The 19,417-nt window shown below is 44.9% G+C and overlaps 3 protein-coding genes across 4 annotated transcripts; 2 read left to right on the top strand and 1 right to left on the bottom strand.

Annotated features, from left to right (window-relative positions):
- Positions 1 to 3,861: 3,861 nt before the first annotated feature.
- Positions 3,862 to 4,808, top strand: LOC124677179. The gene has a single exon (XM_047213176.1). It carries the CDS (start codon positions 4,065 to 4,067, stop codon positions 4,668 to 4,670), a length of 606 nt encoding a protein of 201 aa, XP_047069132.1. The 5' UTR covers positions 3,862 to 4,064; the 3' UTR covers positions 4,671 to 4,808.
- A 110-nt stretch (positions 4,809 to 4,918) lies between these two features.
- LOC124677180 (CST complex subunit TEN1-like) lies at positions 4,919 to 8,272 on the top strand. 2 transcript variants are annotated; one of them, XM_047213178.1, is made up of 4 exons: positions 4,919 to 5,008; positions 7,346 to 7,462; positions 7,557 to 7,710; positions 7,795 to 8,272. In XM_047213178.1, exons 2-4 carry the CDS (start codon positions 7,359 to 7,361, stop codon positions 7,912 to 7,914), a joined length of 378 nt encoding a protein of 125 aa, XP_047069134.1. In that variant the 5' UTR covers positions 4,919 to 5,008; positions 7,346 to 7,358; the 3' UTR covers positions 7,915 to 8,272. The 2 variants fall into 2 exon arrangements, with proteins under 2 accessions (XP_047069134.1, XP_047069133.1); XM_047213177.1 differs by lacking the exon at positions 4,919 to 5,008 and having other exon boundaries at positions 5,103 to 7,462.
- A 669-nt stretch (positions 8,273 to 8,941) lies between these two features.
- On the bottom strand, positions 8,942 to 12,017 carry LOC124674625 (fasciclin-like arabinogalactan protein 16). The gene is made up of 2 exons (XM_047210668.1): positions 10,477 to 12,017; positions 8,942 to 9,353 (listed from the first exon to the last, which is right to left on the bottom strand). Exons 1-2 carry the CDS (start codon positions 11,861 to 11,863, stop codon positions 9,277 to 9,279), a joined length of 1,464 nt encoding a protein of 487 aa, XP_047066624.1. The 5' UTR covers positions 11,864 to 12,017; the 3' UTR covers positions 8,942 to 9,276.
- Positions 12,018 to 19,417: the final 7,400 nt, after the last annotated feature.

Here is a 19,417-nt window from a genome sequence, read left to right as displayed (position 1 = left end):
GAAGGCCCAAGCGGCCGAAGCTTAGTTTCCTTGGGCGCGGGATAACGAATCTCGGCCTTATAGCAAGTGATATGATTCGGACTTATGCTTGTAACCCTAGATCAGGGGTGCCTATATAAACCCCCGAGCTAAACCCTAGAAGACACACAATCCGAGATCGCATCTCACCACCATTGCTCTCGGCGACAAGCCGACTGAGCCCCCCATTGTAATCTCCACTTAGTAATAGATCTAGCAGGACGTAGGCCTTTTACTCTTCGGAGGGCTGAACCTGGGTAAAACCTTGCGTCTTGTGAACCTCGCTCCGCAGATGGCTACGTCACCTTGCTCCCGCATCAACAAAGTGCTACACCCTGTAGCATCTGTTGTGGTCACATCAATGACACGTTGTGTACCTGAGAATGAACAACATGCTATTATAAGAAATTGTCATGATAGTCCATATGGAGGGCATCAGCAGGAGATCGAACAGGTGAAAAGGTATTACAATATGGTTTTTATTAGCCTACTTTATTTAAAGATTGTGTTGTATATGTTAAAACTTGTGATAAATGTCAAAGAGTAGGAAATATTCGTAGGAGAAATGAAATTCCTATGAATTATTCTTTGCCACTTGAGCCATTATTTGATGTGTGGGGTTTTGACTTTATGGGACCTTTCCCATCCTCAAAGACAAAGCATACTCATATTTTGGTTGAAGTGATTATGTTACAAAATGGGTGGAAGCAATTCCAACCAGAAGTGCAGATCATGCCGCAACAATGAAGATGCTAAAGGACATCATTTTCCCCAGGTTTGGTGTTCCCGGGTTTTTAATTACTGATGGTGGTTCTCATTTCATGCATGGTATTCTTAGGAAAACATTAGCAAAATATGATGTTAATCATAGAGTTGCATCTCCTTGTCATCCTCAAACAAGTGGACAAATTGAACTAAGTAATAGGGAATTAAAATCATTTTGGAAAAGACAGTTAATAGGTCTAGGTCTGATTGGCCACTTAAAATTAATGATGCATTATGGGCTTATAGAACTGCTTTTAAAAACCCTATGGAAATGTCTCCTTACAGAATGGTTTATGGAAAAGCTTTTCATTTACCTGTGGAATTAGAACATAAAGCTAGATGGGCTGTTAAACAATTGAACTTTGATTTTAAAACTACGAGCGAGAAGAGAATTCTTGATTTAAACCTTATAGATGAATGGAGAAATGAAGCTTATGAAAGTGCTAGGATGTTTAAAGAGAAAGTTAAAATTTGGCATGATAAGAAAATTAAAAGGAAAGAATTCAAAGTAGGTGATCAAGTTCTATTATACAACTCTCATTTCAAGTTTTCTGCAGGAAAGTTAGCTTCAAAATGGCAAGGACCATTAGTGATACAGGATGTGTACCGTTCAGGAGCTATCCGTCTTCACGGTGATATGAAAGGTAAACACCATGTATTCAATGGACAACACCTAAAACATTATATTGCATGAAAGAGTTTCATTGGAATGGTGCAAGAGTTGAATTTATGGACACCGGAAGAGGTAATTGCGAAGAATTATGCAGTTTCAGAAACCCTAAATCAATAAAAGGCAACTTTCGTGTTTGCAGCTTTCTCGGAATTACGTAAGATTTTACGGGAGTCATTTTTATGGAAATTGACGTGCCAGACAAGAAACTTGGAAGGAACTGAGCACCGAGGAGGAAAAGGGAACACCCCACGCGGCTAGATTCCCTGGCCACGTGGGCCTACCCCTTTTGTCCCTCGGAGTCCCATTCCGTCTCGTTTTGGACTCTGACGCTTCGTTTTGACCTAAAAACGTCAACATATACCCCTATTTGTTGCTCTAATCTCGCACAGAGAGCTTTTGAGCGTTCTTTGTTTTCGTTGTTTCTATCTGTCAGGGTTTTAGGATTTCTTTGGGAGACTCTTTCCAATGCTCCTCCATGGACAAGGATGATGATGAACTCAATGGGAACATCCCCACGCCCATGTGGAGGAGGAATAGTAAGAGGAAGGATGACGAGGGTGCTCCTCGGCAATGCCCACCATGAGGGGTTTAGGGTTGACGGAATCCTGCAGGCTAGCACGAGACATTGAATACCAAACAAACGAGGAGAGAGATTTAGCCAGGTCTGGGGCCCTCAATGAGGTAAAACCCTTACTTCCTGCTTGTCTAATCTTGATTATCGAATATCGAGTTACAATGGGGTAGCCGATAGGCTGCTATGGTCAACTCGCCGGGAGGCAAGGATTCTAGGGTTTGTGCTCTAAGTTGCGGTGGTTCTACGTACTGTTGTTGTGTTCTTCGGCATGCCCTCTCCTGGCCTTTATATAGCAGGCCAGGTCCCGAGAGTCCTGTTCGAACTCGACTAGGTTACAATGAAATCTAATCTAGTCTTTCATTTAACGATGTTTTCTTGCCTTGTTCATCAAGAATCCATCTTCTGGCAGGTCTCCTTTGTTGGAATCGATGTATGGGCCCACCTTAGTCTTTGGGCAATCTTCATGGGCCCCTACGTGGACCAAGGGAGGTAGACTAATGTTGGGTACCTGAAGGGTAATGCCCACATCATCTTTCTCTGTCCACAAATAAGTATGCTTTTTTTTAACTTGAGAGCTATGAGCTAACCTCGTCGACTGTTGGGTTGTAGGCTAGCTAGCTCGAAAGTGAGTTTTTTGAGATCAACCCTGATGTCATAGATCCTGCCAACCCGTGGGAGCCCCACACAAGTCGATGGAGTCACGGTTAGATAACTGAATACATAATGCATGCAGCAATAGGCTATGGTATTATTAGGATGCATCTTCCACATGTATCATGATCTCTATTTGTTCGATAACACGTATTTGTGCTTCATTTGATCTTTTTATCCCATTTGTGTATGCACGGCTTCAAGTAAAGCCTTGGCTCTGACCTATTTCCATCTATTTATAAAAATCAAATGAAGTACTTTTATTATAATTCTATAAAGTTCGCAAACACTCGTTCATAGTGATCTTACACCAAACAAGTACTTTTAGGTACTCGTATTCGATAAACAAAGGTCTTTAGAGAAAAATAAATCGTATCATACTGCTATATGGCTTGGGTCAGGGCCAGAAGAGATTCCAGATTCCGTACTAAGGGAATGCAATTACACATATATTTAATTAATATATTTCTTTACCTCCTAAAAAATATAATATATTTTCTTTACCTCCTAAAAAAAATAATGTACTGCACTACTCGTTTGCGGTGTTAGCCGTCAAAACTTGCATTTCCTTTTGTGAATCGTCAGAAGTTGTGTTAAATCACTGTCAAGAACTCAAGGTGCTACTAAATGGTCTTATGTGCATATCTGCAAATAAATTAGGTTTTAAACCAAAACCTAACTGAAATTTAGGGTTAACTGAATTCTCAGTTTTCTAGTTCTAAGTCTTAATTTAGGTTTTTTTTTGGAGAAAAGTCCTAATTTCGGTTTCGAGTATTCAGTATTATTCAATAACCATATTATCTCTTTCCTGAGTGAAATGAAAACAAATTTTCTTTTTTTTGAAAAACGAAAACAAATTTTCTTGTTCAGACCGAACGCACCCCTACCCATATGGGCCACCTGAGCAAGTTTGTTTATGGGCATCCAGGCATCCGAGCCCGTCATATTTGGGCCTCAGTGCTGAGTAAGTTATTCTCTTCCGGGCATGGCCCATTTGACAAGCGCGTGCGTGTGCAGTGCGCTCCCCCTCCTGATCCTCGTCCTGCCACGGCTTCCTGGAGCACGGCGGTCACCATCGCCTGGCGTCGCCGTCGCCGGCCACCACCGCAGATAGGTACTGACACTTGCCCCAACAGATTTTTCATACTTATCCCTCGCACTCGCTGTTCTTTTTTGTCGGATCCCGGCCTAGATGCTTCTGGGCCTTAGATAGATTGCGAGGTTCTTGGCTTCTTGCTAAATTAGGGATAAGATCCCACTGTTTTCTTTGTGCTGGTTAATTGGAGCCAAAAAGCCATTTGCGGGTTGAGGGGGAGCGAGCCAAGGAACCGGCAGAGCAGCAACTGGGGTTGTTAAATTGTTTAGGGAGGAGGGGGCGCGGCCATGGCCGGGGAACGATCTGGTCCGCCGGCAGCGGAGAGGGTGGTGGTGGCGATGAAGGGCCACCCTGGGTCCGGAAAGTCCACGGCGGCGCGCGCCATCGCCTCCGCGCTCCGGTGCCCGCTCCTGGACAAGGACGACGTGCGGGACTGCACGCTGCACCTGGAGGGCGCCGCCGGCGGCAGCGGCATGCTCAACGAGCTCTCCTACGCCGTGCTGTGGAGGTTGGCCGAGAGGCAGCTCCAGCTCGGCTTGTCTGTCGTCCTCGACTCCCCGCTTTCACGTCGTGCGCATCTCGACATGCTGGCCCGCCTGCCCGCCACACTTGTTGTCGTCGTGGAATGCCGACCGGGCGACGAAGGTGTGTGGCGCCGCAGGCTGGAGGAGCGTGGGGGTGCTTTGGCCAATGGTGGTGGTGATGGGTGGCATAAGCCAAAGACCTGGGCCGAGCTGGAAAGTCTTGTTGAGGGTTACCAAGGTTGCACAGACTATGAAATTGGGGATGTTCCGAGGATCGTCGTAGATACAACAGACCCGGCGTTCGGTGCAGAGGAAATTGCTGCCAGGGTTGTGGACTTTATTATGTCTCTTCTACCCCGTGCATATTAGGTATGTTGTTAGCTGTTGCCAAATGTATTGGTGAAGACAAGGTTCATGTGAGAATCAAGTCATAAGGATTTCATATCTGAATGTTGAAATTATGTATGTATTGTATAGGCTTGGATGTACATATGATTTCTTTTTTCATTTGTCTCTCCTCCATCTTTTCTTTTGAACCTCTGATGGTAATATTCTCCCTCTGTTTATGGTTGTAGCTCAAAGGTGCCCCGAAATGATCCACCTATGTATGTTACTGATTTTGAAGCGCTTTTTGGCTTCCTCCACTGAAATGGCATCTCCATAAAGGAGATTACAGTGCTAGATCAGTACACAACAATTTCCCCATTGTAATACCTGCTTTATCTCATCATTTTTTTTATTCTAACATGATTCCTGTAGAGGACTCCATAATGCATTGCTAGGAATTAGGAATCTTTGTGGAAATTATTAACCTGTTATTGTCAATCAGGGTTTGCTCCTGTTTATATCAATCCATCTTTATGTATCTGCTGAAAGTAAAAAAAAAAATCATATGTACACGTACAGTCATAACGTTTCAGTGGCTGTTTCACAACAAAAGTTGATGACAAAAGAATATCCAATTTTTTTAAATTAATTTCACTGGATTCTGAATGCGTAACAATTTGCTTTCTTCTCGGGTTCTTGATGGACATAAGACGTTAGCAACTTTTAACTTTAATGTTAGGTACCATTGTCACGTTGCGTAAGGCTGACAAGAACTTGTTTGCTACAGCACTATGCATTTTTGTTGTAACATGATTCTGTAGAGGCCTCCATAATGCATTACCATTTACCAGCAATCAGGAATCTTTGTGGAAATTGTTAACTTGTTATAGTCAATCAGGGTTTGCTCTTGTTGGTATCATTCCATCTATGGTTGTGATGGAAATTAAAAAAAAATTATCATCTGTAGACATACAGTCATAACATTTAAGGGGCTGTTTTAGAAACCGAAGTTGACGACAAGCGACTATCTACAATTTTTTTTTAGTTGATCACAGCTCAGATGTTCAGATTCTGAATGTGTAACATACTGCTTTCTGCTTCTGGGGTTCGCGATGGGCATAGACGTTAGCATCTTTCAATTTTCAGTGTGGTACCATTATCAGATTGCATAAGTCTGCCTAGAACTTGTTTGCTAACGTCTTATGCCCATAAAAGTATTTCTTTTCTTTTCCTCCTGTACAATGACTTCCTCATAAGTGAGATTACAATGCCAGATCAGTACACTGTACACAATATATTTTTCATAGTGATAGCTGTTTTATCTCATCAATGTTTATTCTAACATGATTCCTGTAGAGGACTCCATTATGTCTTTCTAGGAATTAGGAATCTTTGTGAGAACTGTTAGCCTATTATTGCCAACCAGGGTTTTGCTGATGTTGATATCACTTCATCTTTGTGTTCATGCTGGAAGTAAAAGAATGATCATAATATGTACACTTACAGTCATAACACTTCAGTGGCTATTTTAGAAACCAAAGTTGATGTCAAAAGGATAACTACATTTTTTTTACTTCATTTCATCACAGCTCAGATGCTCAGATTCTGAATGTTTAACACACTGCTTTCTTCTTCTGGGGTTTGTGATGGACATGAGACCTTAGCACCCTTTACTTTTCATGTTTGGTACGATGGCCAAAATTGATACATCTGTCAAGGACTTGTTTGCAACAGCACCATGTACTTTATCCTATGATAAAAATCCTAGTCATATCAAATAAGCTATACTTCTGTTTTCCTTCAAAAAGGATAACCAGATCATGTTATTTTAGCAATTCCGGACTTGTTTGATTTACATGAAAGGCCATACTATTTATTTTTACTTCATTCCGTGACAGCTCAGATGCTCAGATTCTGAATGTGTAACATACTGCTTTCTTCTGGGGTTTGTGATGGACATGAGACCTTAGCACCCTTTACTTTTCGTGTTTGGTACGATTGTCAAAATTGATACATCTGTCAAGAACTTGTTTGCAACAGCACCATGTACTTTTTCATTTGATAAAAATCCTAGTCATATCAAATAAGCTATACTTCAGCTTTTCTTCAAAAAAGATAACCAGATCATATTATTTTAGCAATTTTGGACTTGTTTGATTTACTGCAAAGGCCATACTATTTATTTGTACTTCAAAAGAGTTTTATTTTGTTTTTCCATACAAAAAGGAATTGTTTATTTAGTGAAATTTAGTATGCATATTGCTGTCTACATTCATCTGGATACAACGTGGATCATTAGCTTAACCATTCTATCAAGCGCTAGTGTAATTAAGGTCTGTTAGAGTTCTAGGATGTGTAATGTGGACAGGTAAGACCATAAGAAACCAGGCAAACAACTTAATGTGGGCAATGCTTCTGTGAATACCTAGCCCCAAGTATGCATTCCAGTACTAATGTTGAAACAGTATCAGTACTTGCCCCAACTATGCATTCCAGTAGTAAGATCATCAGAAACCAAGCAAACAAATTGATGTGGGCAATGCTTCTGTGAATAAGTAGCCCCAAGTATGCATTCCAGTAGCCCCAAGCAAACTATCAGTCCAGTGGCATGTTGTTGGTTTGTACTATCTTGTAATGTTGAAACAGTATTAGTGCATTTCTTGTTTGTGGAGATCCGACAGAGACAAGAAAATAACTTGTTTATTGTGTTTTATCAGTTCTGGGTCCTAGATGGCATCTTCTACTCTAAAACCAGGTGTGCCTGTTACTTTGCAAGAGCTAGAGCCATCCTCAGAGATGTTCAAGCAAGGGGCATCCCTCCGAGTAACAGGAATGTATGTGCAGTGCTACATTATGTTTTGTTTTTTTACTTCTGAACATTATCACAAGTTTAAACTCTGTTAATGTTCTTTCCTTGCAATTATTTAGCCTTCATTCATATGATGTCGACTCTGCGGTTGCCATTATTCAAGATGGCAGCGCGAAGCTCAAGGTCGACACTCAACACCTGAGAGACATCAGTTTCCGCTGTAGTTCGACATACCAGTTCATCGGCGAACTCCTTATCCAGCCAAACAGCGATGTAATTATTTCTCCTTGTCCAGCTTTTCTCAATCAATCTGTCTTGTACCATTGGAATGATGCTATATCATTTTACCTCGAACAGGCAATTCTACAAGCACGAGTGGGCAGGAATGTTGACGGTCTCGACCTGAACCTTTACCAGCAGTCTTTGATCATCCGACGGCAACATGAGGCCAAACTACTGAGCTCCAGGAGGGCATGATCCAAAGCTGTGGAACCAGGCTGACCACCTTAGCTCAGTTCTTGAAGTGTGTAGCACATGAGAGCAGGATCACCTAACACGTGCTGCTGTGCTTCAGTTCGGTAGATCATTGGTGCAAACCTACAAAATAGTACTAGTAGTTGTTAACTGAATCCCTGAGCACGGGTTATTCCTCTAGACCACCTCAGTATCAAGGCTTTTAAGCTCTGTACTCCATGAGCTCATATTTTTGTAGGGTCCGCATATCAATTTCAGATTGTTTTGTGGGCTGGCATTCTCTTGCAGCAGAGTTGTTCACAGAGTGACATCCTATTATTGTGAACAGCTAGGAACCTGCCAGTCTGTGTATCGAGGAAAACTGCATGGATAGATGGATTCGAATATAATGTCATGCCTACCTACCTTTAACTTTTCAATCTATTTAGTTAGAGCAAGTACAATAGAGTCCAGTCAGCTGACTATAAGATATTAAATAATATATTTTAGATGAGTTGGAAGAGAGAGAAGAGGAGAGAGAAGGGAGGTGAGGTTACTTATGCAATAGTCAGACTTCTTGCAGCGTCTTCCTAGACACCTTGTGAGAGTGAAAGGTGGGCCATATATTAGTAAAGTACTTACATTCTTATAGCCATTATTATGCAGTATTAGCTATATGATGACTACAAATGATATGATATCTTGTTATAGCAAACAATTGGCTATACTATTGGAATTGCTCTTATGTTGCTTCAAACTACAGCTGGAGGAGCTTGGGCATGATCATTGCGGAGCAATTGTTTTTATGTGATTTTTGTCGGCAGTCTTTGTAGTATGATGTAGTATAATATAGATAACACTGTTTTGTCGGTTGGGCATGTTTAACACAATGGTTTGTGTCTTTCCACCCCTTGCACATGGAAGATTGATCGTATTCTCTTAAATATTGCATGATGATTGATTATCATGCAAATTCCTACCAGGAGCTAATACAATTTGTTGTATGTATATATCAAGGGTAGGACCAAACAGGCATAGGGAGACGCAGAAATATTGAATGGTCCGTGAACGCTACCCATTTTGGGGGAATTCCTCTTTATCAAAAACCATGTAACATCACAAACAACAAATGAAAGAACCAAAAAGAAGAAGAGAAAAATATTTTTCTATACATCGATGTCGACCTCCAGTATAAACAAATTTGCATCCACATTTTCCTCTACTAGTTCTGTGACGGCCCAACAACCAGCAGCTCTGCGGTCTTCCTCCTCGTGGCTCAACTCCACGCATGATATTTGGTTTCTGTTCATCTATCACCCTCAGGAGGCGCAGGAGCAGGTATACATACATATGCGTCCACCCGCTATCGCCATCAACAGCCCTGGTCTAGTACTCGCAGCTGGTGAAGCGTGATCGGCGAACGAAGACGCCCATCATCTGGCACGCCCCTTCCAACAACCTCCCTGGAAAATCAAAGAGAAGAAAAGATCGTCAGACAGAGCATCACAAACTTGTGTATTAACAGTGGCACCAGGAAGATACCAACAGTATTAAAAAAGGCTAATGAGGTACATAGTTGTGTCTATGACTTTCAGGCGTTGGTGCTAGATTGGTGGTGTGTAGCCCTCTCCCGTGTGTACAGGTGACTTGTCAGACATCAGCATTGGATGCCAATGATCCGGTGCTGGTTGGAGACAAGGAGTGAGCACCAAACATACTCCCACATCTCTATGTCATGCTACATTGCTACCTTTTGTTTTGTGCCTTGCTTCCTAAAATTGTTTGTCCCAAATTTGCACACATTCCTGGTTATAATAACGGTGTAGCTTGCTTCAGCCTCAAAAAGAAATAAAACAAGATCTCTCGTGGCGGACACGTACACAACTTGCACTGGCACCAAGCATATGATATTGCACGACCACCGACAAACGGGGCCCGCAAGTCAGCCAGGAGGGACAGCTGTATTGCTGTATTGGCAGCAATGATCTCCTCGGTGCGCGGGCCACGGGATTTTGATGGATTGATCCCGTGGACTGACAGCACGGGGCCAGCTAGGTCAGCTAGGCTCCCATCACTACCACTTGAGGTTGAGCCGTCCATGTCAATGCACAGCTCACAGCTCACTGTCTCCCCGTACAAAGCGGTGCGCGCACCCACACGCACGCGGTTTCTCCAACCGTGCCACGCACCGTTTTCACCGAATCGAATGACGTGCTTCAGTAAAATTTTCATTCATCAGCATCTGGTACTACGCCGTTCTCTTCGGTACCAAGTCACGGCTCTTAACTTCCCCACTAAATTGCGTCGGGACCACCGGAAGCTTTTGTCTTTCTGTCCCACTAGCGGCTCGACGTGGAACTATACGGGTTAATTAACGCCACAGATTGTGCTGCTCTTTGCTTGCGTTGCCGGCAATGGCGAATGCGACTACTATAGAACGAGAAGCGATGGCGACCCGCCACCGACACACCCGCTCAACTCTACTCACCATCACGACGATACCGGGTTGATTTATAATACTCGTGTATCTTAAGCTAACTAATTAAGTAGTGTGAATAACGCGAGCAGAGGTTAGTGTGTACTGACCTCGTCGGAGCTTGGACTTGGCGGTGCCGGTGACGGCGGGGGCCTTCCTAGCGGGCGCGGCTTCGACAGTGCCGCCGGTCTTGGCGGTGTCGTCGACAGGGGGGAAGAGCACGGCGTCGATGCCCTGCACTGAGATCCTGCCGTCGGTGTAGATGTCCGGGTCGAAGAGGTAGGCGGACCCCTCGCCGTGGCCGAACTTGACGGAGCCGTCGGCCTCCCTGGCGGTGACCTTCTGCGGCAGCCTTAACGTGTCGTACCTGACGGTGCCGAACCTCCTGACCGCGTTGTACATGCTCTCCTCCGTCTGGTACTCGGGCACCATGTGGTAGTAGAGTATGTTCTCGGGCGAGCCTGGCTCGCTGAGCTGGTCGGTGGTGAGCCGCGCCATGGCCTCGTCGTTGGGCGCCAGCACCGTGAGCACGTACCCCTCGGACACCAGCCGCCCCATCTCGGTGGCCAGCGAGGTGAGGTTCACCAGGATGTCGGCCAGCTCGTTGTACCCGCCGTAGAGGACGAGGGTTTGGATGAAGTCCTTCACCTGGCTGTGCCCGTCGAAGTGGGCCTTCCCGGAGTTGGGCCCGGGCGCGGGCGCCGGCGCGATGGAGGGGCCGGGCGCCATGGCGTCCCAGACGGGGAGCACGGGCGGCGCGCCGACGGGCACGGGCGGGGCCGGCTTCTTCAGCCGGTGCGTCCTCGGGTCCACCTCGGGGGCCCCCGTGGGGAGCACCGCCGAGATCGCCGCCAGGCTGCGCCGCCGGTTGAAGTCCTCCTGAACGGACCGCGGGACCAGCAGCCGCTCGATGCCGTGGATCACGCCGTCGGGCCGGACCACCGCGTCCGGCTTCGTCACCGCCGCGGCGCCGACTCGCATGCTGTTTTCCGTGTCGGCGGAGAGCTCCAGGTGCTCGCCGGAGAGCGTCATGCGCGCGGTGGAGGCGGCGCCGGCGGCGGGCCAGGCGCCCGAGGCGGAGTGGAGGCGGGAGGGGAGGACGTGGAAGAGGAGGAGGCGCTGGAGGGAGCGCAGGTTGCGGGGCTCCAGGAGGAAGGCGCGGAACTCCGGGTCCAGGTCCTGCTCCAGGGCCTGGTTTCTCGGGGCGAAGATGGTGACGTTGCCCCGCCCCACCGCGTCCTCCAGGGACTGCAGCAGCAGCGCCTTCTCCACCAGCTCCGCCAGCTCCGTGTAGTGCGAGTCCAGCAGCGCCACCAGCACGGAGTTGGAGTTCACCCCCACCGTAGAGCTGTTGCTGCTGCTGCCGGCGCCACCCGCCGCCGACTGGGAGGAGGGCAATGCGGGCTGCTTCTGCTGCTGCTGCTCCGGCACCACATCCGCGGTGGCCGCGGCGAGGACCAGGAAGAGGAGGACAGCGCCGTAGAGCGGCGCGCCCATGGCGGCGGGTTCTGGCAGCTGGCTCGGGATTAGGTGCGGTCGGTGCTGCGTTTGCGGTGGTGGGAGGGGGAGTGAGAAGTGGAGGTGGGGTTTACTGCTACTTGAGGAGAGAGAGAGTAGACCTGGCTGGTTGTTTATAAGTGAAGGGAACGCGTGGTGGGTGGCAGGCTGTCAGGTGGGGCCGACCGGGAAGTGTCGGTGTGCGCCTGTGCGGCGCGCAGCGACGGGGATGTTTCGCTACCCGTGAGTTGAAGACGTGTATTTCGTTTCCAGTTTTTAAATTTTCAGTTTGCCTTTTGTACAGTATTTGCTCGCGTGAAGGAACTTTTGGCCTCTCTTTATATCGGGTGGTTGCGTTTGCGTGGCCTTTGGCCTTTGACTTTGCTTTTGGCTTACTCGCTCTGTTTGTTGAGCTCTACTGGCATCTCGGCTTGCCGTTCCCTGCACTGCACACCGTGTAGCTTTCGTGCACCATCACCAAAGCCCAAAGGAGGTGGTGAAAAGCTGGACATGTCCTTGTTACCTTTTGCACTTCGTGTCCCCAAAATACTCGGTACCGGTGACGTTTCTTATCTACGACCTGCTTTCTAGAGAACAAGCCTACACAAAATCTGTATTTTGCATATGCCTAAATATTCTTCACATCATTTGTTAATCCCACAAAAATAGCCAGCATTTATTCCTGTCATTGGAAAAAATAAAATTAGTTTTTTTAGGGTTTCAAAAATACCATTTGTTCTTAGAAAAACCAGGAAAAATACAAATAAATAAATAATATAGTTCAATTAATAAAGCCTTCTTCCCAAGCAAGTTAGGTGTATTGTTTCTACTTTTAGAAGTGTAGCTTTGAATTTGATTGATATCAAGGATTTATCTCTTTTGAGTGCTCTAAATCCATGATTTTAGTCAAATTCAAAGCTATATTTTGCATATGGCCAAACATTCTTCACATCATTTGTTAATCCCCACAAAAATAGCCAGCATTTTTTTATTGTCATTGGAATAATACAATTTATTATTGGAAAAATCATGGAAAATGCAAACACTTACTAAATAATATTGTACAATCCATGAATATTTTTTTCATTCCACAAATAATATTGGAAAAATCATGACAAGTACAAAAACTATTAAATAATAAGTACAATCCATAAAATACTTTTACAATCCATAAATAATATTGCAAAATCTTAACAAAATACCAAAAATTACTAAGCAATTTATAGTACAATCCATAAAATAATTTGCAGTCCATAAATAATATTGAAAAAATCATAAACTATTTTTCTAGTCTATAAGTAATATTGGAAAATCATAAAAAATACAAACATAGTAAAATGCATGAAAAAATCAATGCAACTAATACCTTGTGTTTGTCACTCATTTCTGTGAATGGATAATTGTTTTAAATCTTGACATCATCCCGCACCTGACCACTCCCAAGAACCGACAACCATCTACACAAATCAAGGGCCTGCAATGATGCGGGCTAAGCCTCGATTGTGTGGCCCAATCTCACGAATTGACCAAGGAAAAGGCGGGGAAAAGGAAGAACGTGAAGAACATGACGAAGACACGCAAAACACTACCCGATACAATTTCGGTTTAACCTCAACGGCCCGAACCACCATTTCGATAGAATCTCTCGGGAAGAGACACGGGGTAGAATCCCCGAGAAAGAAAGATCGATATACAACCGGTAGAATCACTCGGATGAGAGACCGCAGTAGAATCATACGAGTGAGACCGATCACATAAAGATGCCTTGATACAACTTGGTAGTGATTAGCTACTAAGAGGTGTTATTGATCCTATATGGGAAGGCCTAAGCCAATTCATATCCTATACTAGTCTCATGAAGGGGGAGGTGGGATCCTATATATATGGAGCCACTAATGGAGGGATAGTTTAGGTATACAAGGGGGTACGTGGGTCTTGGCCCTAAATGACTTGTGGCAGGTGCCTCACTTAGTCCGGAGACTTTGGTGTATGTAGGCCGGAGACTCCGGTCTGATCTTCATGGGCCAGAGACTTCGGTGTGAGTCGACGAGGTCGAAGACTCCGGCGTAGCTGCGGCTGGAGTTTCTTCCATCTCCTATTCCATGCTTCCACGACATAGGTGTTGAGTCTTCGAGAGACCATGGCAGTCGCCCTTCCCTCTGTGCTTGTCGATGCATTCCTATCATAGGCAAAAGACGGAGTATGAAGTAGCATACCATTCCACATAGTCAATTATAGGCACGCATAAAGGAGAAGATTTACCTTTATGTGACGTGTCGGCGTTAACGCACATGATGTGGCGAAGACCGAAGATCGGGCTACATCATGCACCCTTCCAAGAACCACCTTTTTGCAAGTCAGACTAGTCGAGTTTAGTTTGAACTCATTATAGTCCATGTCAACTTGAAGATTGAACAACCTAAATTTTTCCTACAACGGCTCCTCATCTCCCATCATCAAATTCAGTGAAGTGTCTTGTAATGCTGCATCATCCTCCAATTAAAATTCATTGGCATGTTCATTGTGATATAGTACCTCTCTGTTAATATTGTAAGTGAATAAATCATCATCTCCATCTTTCAAATCATAGTCACTATCAGCAAAGCTGGAATCAAATTCGCTAATGACTATCTTTGTATGGAGTTTGTATTACTTCAGTTAGGAGATTTTGTGCATGGTATTCTCCTCATCTACTTCCTTCTTCTACTGAATTGCTAGCTACACCTAAACCTAACGTCATCAATGCTAAGCTACTTCCTTTGCCTGTTGCAACATTCCTAGGTTTCATCCATACTAGATCATCCCTCAAATGTCAGTAGGAAATTGTTGTAATAAATTAGCAGTGTCAGTATTTTCTTCTCTGTTGTGGATTCAATAATGTCCACAATGTCAGTGTCACACTTAATGCACTATAATCCATCTAGTAGGTCTTTCCTTGACTTATGCCACTATACATGCAACATACCATCCATCTCACATCTAATATGCTTCAAGAAATCTTCAATCCAACACAGTGAAAAGTTTCACATCTACGAAATATGTAGTTCCATTATCATAAGTTCAATTAAACCTTAAATCACAGAAAAATCCATTGTGGTCCAGCTGAATAAAAACAAGTCTTTATTTTCCAATCAATACAGAAACATGTAGAAATTCAAGTTACGGTACTATACACAATCTACATTATTCCACTTCATTGTTCATAACACTATACTTATTGACACTAGAAAATCAAGATATTCGAGGTAGAGAATGAACACGGTAACCCCATTCATAACACAAGATTTAATTACACTAGAAAACCAACATACTACCAATGTTAATGATTTTAGTGCTACATTTGCTAACACTATCCAGACACATATGTAAATCAAGACAATCATAAATTCAAAGTTCAGAAAAGAGCAACATGACTATGCAACTTTCAGATTCAGGGAAACATGGCACTACTAAATTGAGTGGAAACCACATTCTATGTGAAACATGATAATACATCAACATCAAAGCTTTTTTTTTCCAAGCAAGTTAGGTGTCTTGGTTCTACTAAGATTCTAGTCCAACAAGGCTACACTTCTGAATAGTTGAAACAAGACACCCAAATTTAGTCAAATTCGGAGAAACAAGGCACTAATAAAAATTAGTAATTTGAGCGTGCACCACATTGTATACATAAAGACCGCTAAATAGATGTTAACTATCTCAAAACTAAAAAAGCATAACTTTCCCCTTGATCATCCACAATCTTGAGGTTATAGTGATTACTGATTAGGCATAGTAACAGTAACCGTTGCCACACCACAATCAAACGTTATTTCATCTAAAATATTGACCACATTGTGATTGATCATCCCAAACAAAGAACCATAGATAAACCCCAGGGTTCGAGCAGAAATCCAAGCGAAAATGAGTAGAACAAGGGTGCACCGTAACACGGCGGTTGTTCAAAGCCGTCCACGGTAGCGCGAGGACATCGAGGACGGCGAGAACCACACTGTCAATGTTGGTATAAGATAAAATGGAGGCGAGATTGTCGTGTGCCGCCAACAAAAGCGACGGGGCGGGAAAATATATGCAACAAAATAGGTACCCCTTTGTAATTTTTGGAGTGGGTGTCGTAGCGGGACTATATTTTCGGTTGCCAGAAATCCCATGGGCTTACATGCAATTTTCCTGAGCTACCCAGGTGCCAAAGTGACTGCCATGTGTAAAATGTGTACTATGTGGGATTGATTTTGCACCAATTTACAACTATTGGGACTAAAATGCACCTAAATGACAACTATGTGGACAGTGTAATTAGCTCTCCGAAAAGTTGTTGCACTGTTTATAGTGTAGTACTCCCTCCGTTTTGAACATAAGTTTAGATAGTGATATTGTTTTTTGGAACGAGGGAGTATTAGAAATAAGGGTATTCTTAATTGTACGGGCGGTGGGTATATGTTGGATCGATGTGCATTTGCGAACTGCCTAGTGCCAAGCCTAGATGTTGACAGGGCAGCGGATCTTGCTACGCACAGCTTGGTTGCATGTGTATAAATCTTTGGGCCACGCGGATTAGTCAAAGAACGGAGCCACATGACCGATCTCGGCGTCGGCGACCCATCTGTACATGATTAACACGCGAACCTACTAAATGAAATTCTGTCATGAGACCGATATGATTAACAAACGAATATTTGGTTGGAGAGTTGGTTACTATTCCCAAGTCCTAAACAGCGCACCAGCTGCATCATTAAGGGTGTGTTTGTTAGCCCGGGTCACTAGAGAAAGACATTCTCAACCCATACAAGCTGACCTTATACAAGTTCAGGTGAGATTTTACCACACGTTTGGTAGATCGGGTGTGCTCACACATGCTGAACAGAGATGGTGTTTGGTGAGGCAATCTGAGCACAACCGAGCTGGTCCGATTTTTTTACACAAAGAACCTCGAACAGAAAAATTAAAAGCAATCAGGTCCCTAAAAGCGAAAAAGAAAAGCAATCGGGTCCCTGAGAAACGCCGCCGGCGAGAGGAGCGGCCGCCGGTGAGAGGAGCCGCCGGTGCGTGGCCATGGCGGGTGCTCGGCGGGAGGCGGCGCGTGGCCGAGGCCAAGGCCGTCGAGGCCATGGCGGCGCGAGGCCGAGGCAGTGGCGGCCGGCCGAGGCTATGGCGGCGCGAGGCCAAGGCAGTGGCGGCCGGCCGAGGCCATGGCGGTGCGAGGCTGAGGCAGTGGCGGGCGTTCGATGTCTCGACGACGAGCTGAGCGGCGGGAGGAGGCAGAGCTGGCTCTGCCACGGCGTTGGGTCCTCGTGAGGTGCGATGCAGGGATAAGAGAGAGAGAGGATTTGGGGGAGAATGAGCTGTGGGGTGGGGGTCTGGGGGTGCCACGGGCCACGCTACAGTTCTTTGCGGGATGAGCTCAACCGGGATGAGGAGAGAAGCTCGATTTGGGCTTCTCTACCGGGCAGGGCTGAGAGCTCTTTTTCGTGCGAGGTGGGCACTGCCCAGTTCGGCCGATCCGACCTAACAAACACTGGATGGCCCAAAAATCTTGGTTGAGAGGAGATTTTCTGGGTAGACCCGACCTACCAAACACACCCTAAGTACAAAGCTCTTACATATAATATTGTAGGTACCTTCGCAAGCAATCATGGCCGAGGAGCATGATCCGGGGAATGGAGCCTCCGCTTCTTGGCCGCGGGAAGCTTTTTGTGTATTTGTATTTCGTAAGTGGAAATGTTTTTAGGTTTACTAGTTTTATTTATACCTCTGTCTAAATTCAAATATACCTATACACTAAAGAGTGTTTAGATATACTTTAGTGCATAGATAAATTACATCTAAATCCAGGCGTCGTCTTGAGGTCCAATAAATAGTGGACTATCCAACTACGAGGTCCATAGGTATCCATTGTTATTAAACCTGATGTCTAGTTCATGTCCGTGTCGAATGAAGGCTAGTCCAATCGGGTCCAATGTATTTCAAGTCCGAAGCTTGTGGATTTTATAAATCCAGTTCTGGATTTAGGTGTTGGCAGGAGGTTGAGGGAGGCCTGACGCTGGTGGAACCGTGGGGTTCGAGTCCACAGAAGGGCGGTGGCGACTAAAAATTCAGTGGCCACAGTTGGAAGTTCCCGTGCATGGAATTTAGGTTTGGGGAGTGGGTTTGGGACCTCTTTGTGGAGAGGGGTGATTAGGTCTTCCAAAAAGATTAGGGATAAAATCCAATAGGAACTCTACAAGACTCTGTTTTTGACTCCTGTTGTACGATGTAGTGTGCGACGGTTTTAGGGATTCATGCTAAATAAAGGAAAGCTAGTGGACCTTTATGCATTTTTTAGTACCGCAAATAAAAGGGTGACATTTAGGAAGGCCACTTTCGTGAAGCACGGGTGCTCTTGTGCTGGCATGTGCCACACAGGTGTACTTCCAAATGTGTCGCAAGTGTAATTCCAAAATATGCATCACAGGTGTAGTTTCAACGAAAAATGGAAGTACCATTACATGGATAATGGAGTACAACCGTACAAGTACAAAGAAAGCGAAGTAGAAGTACAAAGAAAAAGGAAGTACAAGTACAAGTACTGATAAAAATGGGTATATGTACACATAAAATGGAGTACAAGTACACAAAAGTAAGTACACGTATACATAAAATGGAGTACACGTACACGAAAGAAAGTAAAAGTATACATAAAATGGGTGTACAAGTACACAAAAAATGGAGCATTGGTACTACAATAAAAACCACTTGCACTAAACTTGGAGTAAAAGCATGCTAGTTTTGTAGTTCAAATAAATTTCATCAATATCTATAAATATGGAATCTAATTTTGAAGATCTCGTCCTCCGGAGCTCAACGGTGAGATCTGGAGAGATTAGGTTCTTGGCCTATCATTGACGTTCGTCGTTATCCACGGCAAAGCTGGTGATAGGTTCATAGCATAGAAAACAAAAAATTCTATCGCAAGAACCAACAAAAATCAAGAACCAATCTACTAGATGAGAGCAAAGAGATAGATTAAAGTCTTACCCTTGAAGAACCAAAGTGGTAATGAGATCAGATCTCGTGGATGATGTAATCATACACTTACCGATCTCAAGACCGTGATGAAGATCCTTCCGCACTCAGCGGGCAACACCTTCGCACTTGGGCACACGTATCGTGTTGATGAAGACGTCATCTCCCCATTCCAATGGGCAACATAAGTGGCAATCCTCCAAGAAATTCCAGCAGCACGACGGCGTAGTGGTGGTGGTGGAGGAGAATTTCTGCAGGGATTCGTCAAACTTGCGTAGGAGAAGTCGAGGGGGAGAGACATCGGCTAGGGTTTAGGGGTAGAAGGGTTTGGCCGCCCTTGCCCCCTCACCTCTATTTATAGAGGGATGGTGCAACTAGGGTTGTCCCTTGGCCCCTTCCCTCTAGGGCTGGCGCATTGGGGGGAGGGGGTGCAACTTGCCCCCCAAGTTGTATCCCCCTTTTAGGGATTTGATCTTATCCCTACGGGGGTGACCGGCTAGGTCTTGAGGACTAGTGCGCCTAGCTCATTAGGGATTGGCTGCACCCCCTCGG

Source organism: Lolium rigidum, chromosome 7 (assembly GCF_022539505.1).
Source record: "Lolium rigidum isolate FL_2022 chromosome 7, APGP_CSIRO_Lrig_0.1, whole genome shotgun sequence".
In the NCBI taxonomy this organism is placed as follows: domain Eukaryota; kingdom Viridiplantae; phylum Streptophyta; class Magnoliopsida; order Poales; family Poaceae; genus Lolium; species Lolium rigidum.
Note: the sequence above shows the minus strand (reverse complement) of the source record. Positions and strands in the feature narration are given on the sequence as shown.

Bases quoted from the DNA above. Each gene is read 5' to 3' on its own strand.
- LOC124674625 (XM_047210668.1), bottom strand. From the start codon at position 11,863: ATGGGCGCGCCGCTCTACGGCGCTGTCCTCCTCTTCCTGGTCCTCGCC. The intron at 9,354-10,476 runs GTCAGTACACAC...TTGATTTTCCAG, and splicing joins CAAGTCCAAGCTCCGACGAG to GGAGGTTGTTGGAAGGGGCG.
- LOC124677180 (XM_047213178.1), top strand. From the start codon at position 7,359: ATGGCATCTTCTACTCTAAAACCAGGTGTGCCTGTTACTTTGCAAGAG. The intron at 7,463-7,556 runs GTATGTGCAGTG...GCAATTATTTAG, and splicing joins TCCCTCCGAGTAACAGGAAT to CCTTCATTCATATGATGTCG. The intron at 7,711-7,794 runs GTAATTATTTCT...TACCTCGAACAG, and splicing joins TTATCCAGCCAAACAGCGAT to GCAATTCTACAAGCACGAGT.
- LOC124677179 (XM_047213176.1), top strand. From the start codon at position 4,065: ATGGCCGGGGAACGATCTGGTCCGCCGGCAGCGGAGAGGGTGGTGGTG.